At 41.2% G+C, this 8,460-nt stretch overlaps 1 protein-coding gene across 12 annotated transcripts in view; it reads left to right on the forward strand.

Annotated features, from left to right (window-relative positions):
- The window catches only part of IL20RA (interleukin 20 receptor subunit alpha), a 50,346-nt gene extending 47,612 nt beyond the window's left edge, over positions 1-2,734 (forward strand). For 9 of the 12 annotated variants that reach the window (XM_087775290.1, XM_087775291.1, XM_087775288.1 and 6 more), the window contains one exon: positions 673-2,733. In XM_087775290.1, the coding sequence (XP_087631416.1) occupies positions 673-1,611 (939 nt within the window). In that variant the 3' untranslated portion in view covers positions 1,612-2,733. Of the gene's footprint in view, positions 1-672 lie in introns of all 12 variants that reach the window. The other 3 variants (XM_087775284.1, XM_087775282.1, XM_087775293.1) reach the window with 2 other exon arrangements.
- Positions 2,735-8,460: the final 5,726 nt, after the last annotated feature.

Consider the following 8,460-nt stretch of genomic DNA (forward strand, 5'->3'; position numbering starts at 1 on the left):
TTTGAACTCAACCATTTCATGATCAATGTGGCCAAGACAGCCGCCTACCATCACATCCCCCATGAGTCCTCTGTTCACAAACAGCAAGTCTAGGAGGGCATCTTTCCTAGTTGGCTGAGTACCTGTGACAATAATTTATCTCCTACAAACTTCAAGTATTTCCAAGACCTGCTCATCACAGCAGTATGATATTCCCAGTTAATGTCTAGGAAGTTGAAATCTCCCATAAGGACAAGGGCTACAGATCCTGAAATTTGTCCTGATTGCCTATAGAATAACTCATCAGTGCTTACATCCTGGCTGGGCGATCGGTAGTAGACACCCACTACAACATCTCCTTTGTTTTCCGTCCCCGTAATCCTTACCCAGAGGCTCTCCACCACATCATCACTAACTGTAAGGGCTGTACAATCAAACGTCTCCCTTACATACAGTGCGACACCTCCACCTCGCCTGCCCTGCCTATCCCTCCTGGACAGCCGGTAGCCCTCCATCCCAGCACTCCAGTCATGGGACTCATTCCACCAAGTCTCACTAATACCAATGACACCATAGCTCTGGGAGTTGACCAACGCTTCCAGTTCATCCTATTTGTTTCCCATACTGCGTGCAAGCAGCAAGATAGTATTTTTATTACACTTTGCTCAAATAAAAATATTTTTTGCTTTCCAGGTATGGCGCTACACTGACAAATGCAAGGAAAGGGTTTTCATACCATGTGAAAAAATAGTGGTCAACCTTATCACTGTTAATGTGGATGAGTACAAGCCATCTCAGGAATCCAATCATCTATCAGAAAGGAAAAGTCCCTGCTATTACACTGTTTACAGTGGCACCAAAGGGAAGGATTTGCCTTCAAAAGCAGTGCTGGAAACAAAACACTTGCTTGATATTTCACACGAAGAGATTTCACACAAAGAGAATATTTTAGCAGAAGGGGACCAAACTGGGAACTGGCCATCTTACGGCCAGACTGGAACAAAGAATGCTTTGAGACAGAAAAACGCAGGGACTGTAGAGTATGAAAACGATATAAGGGCTGAAGATTTCAGTTCTGGTCAGAAACTAGAAGACCTCAGCTTGAAAGAGAAGACCTCTGCCCCTGCGGGACTACTAGGTGAGCCACAGATTGGTTTGGGGGACTTGGTTAATATCAAAACAGGACAGCCGTATTGCCCCCAACTAGAGGTGAGGGCACCAGACCCTTGTTTGGGACAGAAAGTAGAGGAACTTAATTTGAAGATGGTTGATACAGGAGATGAATTGCCAGGTGAGACCCGTATCAACTTGGTGGACTTGGATACTGACAAATCTGGGCAGACATCCTATCCTCAGCTGGAAAAAATAGCACAGGGCCTCACAGAGAAAGAGGGTGAACAGACCATATTAATAGACTGGGATCCTCACACTGGAAGACTGTATATTCCTACCTTGTCCAGTGTTGAAAATCAGGTGTGTGAAGGCATATTCAAGTGTGATGATCCTGACAAAGAAGGGATTTTGTCCAGACTGTATGAGAAAGAGGTATCTGATGACTCATCAAAGGACCAAGAAACGTACCTCCTGCAATTCAAGGAACAATGGGGACTGCATGTAGAAATGGAAGACTGAACAGTAATTTTCTAAAATATTCTAAAATGCGAAGTCTTGTTTCCTTTGCCAAAGAGAGCGATGGACTCAGTGGAGAAAACACATCTTAATGTATTGAAGTTTTTGGAACCATCACAGTTGAATAACTTATTCATGATAGTTACTTATAACAGTTTTCAGATGTGATACAAGTGTTTTCAACTCCCATCATAAACCCCTCAGGTAAAATATGATGGTTATGAGATTCTCTACTTTTAAAAAATATATGTATTTTTACAGAGGATGCTGTTAGGATTTTCACATTGTAATTCCTACCAAAACAAATGATCAGTGTTTGAAAGCAGTTACTTTTAGCAAATAAAAAGCAACAGTATGACATTTTGCTGGGCTATTTCATGTATCTTGACACAATACAGTCTTTTCTAGGTCTCACTCCTGCTACGTGTAATGGTTTGAGCCGACTTCCGCGGAAGTTAAGGGCATTCCAGTATCTATTTTGTTTCTGTTTTATAAACATTATTCTCATTAATGAAGTTCTTATGTGTCTCTTTTGAAAGACTTGCCTGAGGTGTGGGGTCCTGTCTATACTGTGCCGCGCAGATATGCAGCCAGCAACAGTTCTTTTAGCAGGTGTACCTACAGGCTGAACAGACATAAGGGAGAAGAAAGCCAGCATTAGTCTTATTTTAAACTGGGGGAAAATGTGGCACAGAGGGATTCAGTGAAACAACCTTACTGGACAGACCGTGTGTCACTCAGCCTTAGACACTCGCAGTATGGCATCTGCATGACTCATGTCCTGCAAGTGCCTGTTGCTCTCCGACGACTTTAACAGCAGGCTGGCGTGACTACCTCAGATGGAGCAGTCTGCCCCAGGCACACCGCTGCTTCTTCAGACACATCCCACTTGCCGTGGCAGACCCAGAAAGTGAACCTGTGGGCTTTCTTTTCTTATCTGATGTCCTGACCGGGACTTCTGATACAAGTTCACTTTTTCTCCATATCATGTGATATTTATTTAGGATAGTAAAATTACACGATATTCTAGAAATTACTTACTAGGGCAGGTGGTACTTTTCTTTTCAAAGCCTATCTGTCACTTTTCTACTTAATGGACCTTTTTTTAACAACAAAAAAAAAAATCACAGTAATGATTTGTTTGGGTTTGAAGAGGAGAAGCAAAAAAAGAAAAAAAACTTGTACCCTCCAAACTAGGTACATGGTTAGGTGTATTTTTGAAGGAAGACCTTTACCTATATCTTTTCTCTCAGGTAATGTTTTTGTTGCATGACTTGGCATTTTCTGTGACAGTAAAATATTTCATACTGATGACTCCTTATCTGATGTAAAAAATGTCCTCAACTCTTTTTTATAATAAAGATATAGATCATGTAGCAATGTTATACCTAAATACTTATATCAATACATTTGTGCATCGGGAGGTTCACAGAGGAGGGTTATAGCTCAATGTGAAAGAAGAAAATAGTTGGAGAGGATCACCTGAACAGATGTGAAAAGGGCAAAATTTCTACTATTATAGACCGGCCTCATTTAAGCCACCTGAAATCATTCCCAGTATTTCCTAAAGTTTTCTTAACTAACCTCTTTGCACATAGTCTCTTAATTGTCATTTGCAATGTGGGGGCTCTAACCCAATGGTAGGAAACAATTATTTACTTTTTTTTCGGTATTCTGTTGAATTGTATACAGTTACTGCTGCCCTAAGATCAATCGCTTGTGTTTAGGATCTGGCTTCCACAGGGAAGGATGAGGATGCTCCAGCTCCCTCAATAGTTTGCTCCAGCTGCCAACCAGCCTTCCCTGAAGAGGAAAGTATCCCTTATGTTTGGCTTGTATTTCCTCTGGCCTTATTTGCCAGCTGCTGGTGTCTGCTGCTGCTTATTTTGTTAGATAAACAAGCCCTGCCCCAACAGTTACTACGTGCAAGGACACTTACGTGCCGTAATCAAGTCATTGCTGATTACAATTTGAAAACTTGGTAACTAAACCATAGAATCTCACTTCATTCAGTTCTATGGTCACTGTGATCTCCTTTCTCTGCATCTTACGCCATTTTTTTTACTTTTCAGTTACAATTAAGTTATACAGCATTTATTTCCTCTCTTGTACTTGAAAAGGCATCGCCTTCCTGATAAGCATTACTTGTGGTCAGGGCACAAGATAGATACTGAGATTCTTGCAGTCACAGTTGCATTTTCATGATAAATTTATGCTTTGAAATAGTAGTTAGTTTTTGGACCAAAATATTTGTAATAGAAGTTTGCAGCACTTTCAGTGTTGCTTGCTTTTGATCTGAATTTGCATTAAATTCAGAACTGATACTAGATTATGCAAACAGTCCTTCTTCATATTTATAAGATATACTTTCAAAGTGTTCTCAGGATAATCACAGCAAAAAAAGCTGGGGGGAAAAAGAGTAAATTAAGCTAAGAACTTTCGTTTATATGCAAAAGAATTTTTTGGGTTAGCTAGTCAAGTTCTGGAACTGATGAGGCAGAAAAAATGGTGCCAATTTCCATCAATATAATACCAGTAAATTGTTGATGGCTTTTTTAATATCTTCAAAGTTACTCCTATTTTGCCTTAAAATCTTCTAATTATATTAAAAAAAATTAAAGTGATTAAGTGTGGTACCTTCAGCAAGCCAAACAGTCAGCAAGGAGCAAAATACTTCCATGTAAAATTGTAATTCTACCTACAAGATTTCAGACAAGCGGCAACTATTAATTACATAGAAATCCAAGCAATAAGGGAGCTGACATGTTCCTAGTCTTTATTACATTTTACTAAACTTTGGTTAGCCACATCTAATAGACTTAATGGAGCCAAAAGCGAGGTCATATATCTCAAAGCAAAGACTACACTCAAACATAAAGCTACCTGCAGACTTAAAATCAATGATTTTGAAAATTATGTGGGAGATTAATAGAACTAAGTAGTGGTATGTTGAGGACAAAAGGATGTCTATTTCTTGACTACAATGGCAATGAAAACAGAATTTCACCTGTGTCTGCAGGGCTGATATGACCACTACTAGAAAAACTGCATCCAGTTTACAAAATAAGCCAAGCCATGAAGATAGAAGGCAAATACTACTAAAGGCTAAGGCAATGCTCTTTCAAGCTTGAAAACAGGAAGTCTAGCTATCAAAATGAGATCTAATGGTGAGGAAACTGATAGCTAGGTGTGGGCACACACAGTTTTAGAAAAGGAACTATAATTTCTAAGTGTGGTTTTGCTGCCTACAACTTAGAGAGAGTGACAGGGTTCTTGAAGGAGAGACTGAAACAGGCAGCTGATTGCAGGATACCTGTGGTCTGACTTACAGCAGCCCTGGAAAAAATACCACACAGTGAGAACGAGCAGATGGAAAAGTCCAAATACGACAGGCAAAAATGCAGTCTGAGCTGTGTGCCTGGCATGAAAAGGACTGCAGCCAGAGTGCCTGCCCAGTGCATCAAGTCAGCCAGCTGAGGAATACCTGATGACTGCCTAATACTTGACACAGGATCACCTGTAATGTGAAGCATAGGGAAATGATCAAATTGTTAGAAGGAAAACCAAATTGCACAGCCATTTCATGCAAGCAGCTGGATTGCCTGGACTTCACGGGGCTCTCCGATCACCCCACCAGAGGAGCATGTGTGGCTGGACAAGGCTGCGATGAGGATCTTCTCTGCAAAAGTGGGATCAGAAAGAGTTCTTGGAGTGGCCTGCTGTGGGTAGAGGGTAAGCAGGTGCATTTTGGAGATGCCAGCAGTGCGTTAGCATCTGTGACGGTCCAGTAATTTGCAACACACCGGTACTGCAGTGGTTAGAAGGAGAGGTGGGCTCTGGAAAGAGTAGCTAACACTGTTAATCAGATAGCACAGATTTTCCTATGGATACTAAGGCGGGTCGAGCAAGAGCTCTGAAAAACATTCTCAGGGTCTAGAAAACACACAATATGAAAACATCCAGAGCAAGGAAATACTTCAAATGACATTATTAATAAATGACTGCACAGAAACATGCTCAGTTTCTACTGATTTCAAATTAAATTTTAAGTTAAGCTTATGCTTTAGCACTTCCCTAAAGAGGAATAAATTCCTGAATTTGGGACTGACAAAATCTATCAAAGTTTATCAGAAGAGAGTTAAGTCAAGACTTCCATAAGGTCTAACCTGCAAATACAGGCTTAACCAGATGAAATGACTGGAATGTGAAGCAAGCGAAACTTAAAAATAGAACAGCAGCACGGTTCAAACATTTTAAAACAAGGACAATGGACTATTTACTGTGAAAATTCTCCAATGCCTGTAGCTCTTTCAAACAAGCGTGTCTTTCTTCAACAATAATGCTAACAGATGGGTGACATTTCTTGCCTGGAATATGCTGAATGAAATAATGATGCTCATATGCTCTCAAGTCTTAAAACTGATTAATCATTTTTTCCCCCTTTAGATAAGAAATGTTGGCTCATCTGTACAATTGAGTTAAAAAACAGTTATTCCAAGCACCATATTTTTAAACAATTGCAGTTTCTATGTCTGATGTGATTCCTTCTTGCAAAGTCAAAGATTTAAACCTGTTCAGCTATCTCCCATTGTCCATTCAAAATACCAGTGCTCTCCATAAAAGGAAGACACAGCAACAAGTCAAGATTTTTCTGCTTTGATTTTGCATATAGGTTTCAAGCTTCATCAGCCCAGGATCACATAGCAGTAAGTGTAGGAAGTCATTTTCATGTTTAGTGTCACCTAGAAACCATAAAGATTTTTGGTAATTTGTACCAGCAATAACACTAAGCTGGTCTCCTTAATTTCTCACTGCCTTTTCCCTTTCTGGTACAAAAAAAAGAGAACAAAAAGTACAGACTTCCGTTTTTTAAAACCTCTAGAATCAGTTTAGCTGAGACAGATTTTCCTGGACTAAGTTAGGTTTTAAGAAGAGGACTTTCTCCTTAGCACCACATAGCTATGAAAACCCTCGCTCGCCGAGAGAAGACACACATTCCAGTAGTGCTCCTTCAGCTCTCGGCTTTTACATCCACTCTGCTGGGGGGACAATACCCTGCATTACAGCAATGGTTTTTAATCACACTGTTCCTGCTCTGAATGCATGTTGCTTGCCACTGCTCTTTACAACACTGTAAGGTCTCTGCAGGCTGAGAAACCTGCAGAAAGGGAACAGTCCTAATTCTGTGTGACTTGCAAGATAGCCTCCTAGTTCTCGCTCTGCCTTACTCATTGCCTTGTCAAAGTTCCAAGGAGTTATTCATCCAAGTAGAAAGCTAGCACTGCTCCTCATCTCTGACACCAGCTTCAGCAAATGCTGTCTGCTAGCATCCAAAATTACTGCAGTGGCTCCCCTAGTGCCAAAACCATTCTCATTTCACAGAAACTCACCCAGGTACTGGCTTTAGCAGCAGCAGCCCGTGCCATAAACATGCATCATCAGCTCTGCCTTCCAAAAAAGTGGCATTAAGAAACAACGTCTTACAGCTGTTCAAAGTAAGTCGGCATGCTGACAGCAGTGTGGCCCAGCACCAGGGCAGAAAATTGCTTTGGGCTTCTAAATTCTCAATGATCATGTCATCGCGGGCAGCTGGGAGTGGAGGAAAGTGTTCAGCAGGATCCTGTACTGAAATCAGCAAGGAACTCTAAAAAAGTACCCAGTCACCTTCAGTTTGACAGAAATCAAAAGATTTAAGCATTTTTGACTGTTATGGATTAGGAAAGTTAGCACTTCAATACATCATTTGTGTATTTTAATTTTGGCCTTGATTTTTATTTCTGTTCATATTTCAGGCCCTCCAAGCATTTTACAGTCATTAAATAAAGAGGAGTTGCTATTCCAGTTTTACAGATAGGGAAACTGATACATGGAAAGGCTAAAATGGCTTGAAATCCATCCTACAGTAAGTGTGGGGTGCAAGGCAGAAGGGGAAAAAACACAGATCCCCCTTCCCCAATGTCATGCATTAACCACTAAGGCCACAGGTCCCCTCACCAGTATGTTACCACAGTGCAGATGATTGCTCTGAATTGTTGGAAGTATAAGGGCTATACACGTACACAGTTTGGCTTGAATTAAAAGAGTGAAATTTTAAGGTGAAAATTTAGTATGTGAAGCAGCTGCAGAGTCCAAAGATGACCAACAAGAAGATCAGAGGTCTGGCAAACCCGACCTCCAGGCAAAGTCAGCCAAACTGATCTAGGAAAACTACTCTCTAGGGAAGACACGATAACAAGCCATGCCATGCAGCCATCTTAATGTGGCATTAATCTCTGCTGTGCTGAGTGGGGTGAGCTCCCCATTGCCCCCATGCTGGCCCATTCTGTCCCACCACCTCATTAATGCTGACATTAATGGTGTTTTGCTGGATGTGGTTTGTTTGCTTGTTTATTTTGTAGCACAGCTTTCTTCCAAGTAGACCAGTGGAGTAGATAACCTGGGAAGAGTGGACAGTCTTTAAGAATTTAAAAAAAAAAATAGAGAAACATCAGTCAGGGGTGATTTAGATAGAGTTGGTCTTGCCTGGGAGCAGGATAAGAATCAAATGAACTGCTCCTGTTTTGTATCAGTGAGTGCTGCCAGCCAATGCTACTCTACAGCAAGCTGCATCAACCCAAACAGCAAAGAAAAATCCCACTATGCAGTCAAGCTGTCGGTGAGACTGCTTCTACACCGCTCCTTTGCTCTTGGCCTCAGATGAGGCATGCGTTGAGGGAAGCGGTTCTGCTCTTGCAAACCCCCTGCATGGGCTGAGATGGGGGCCTCTCCACCAGTGTTCAGGTTTCTCAGTCATGCCCTTCACTACCTGTGCCATCTTCCAGGCTTCTGGTCTTTTAAGCTCTGGATAGCCAT

The sequence above is a fragment of the Nipponia nippon genome, unplaced genomic scaffold (genome assembly GCF_047370975.1).
Source record: "Nipponia nippon isolate SJK-2023a ecotype South Korea unplaced genomic scaffold, ASM4737097v1 scaffold_4, whole genome shotgun sequence".
Lineage (NCBI taxonomy): Eukaryota > Metazoa > Chordata > Aves > Pelecaniformes > Threskiornithidae > Nipponia > Nipponia nippon.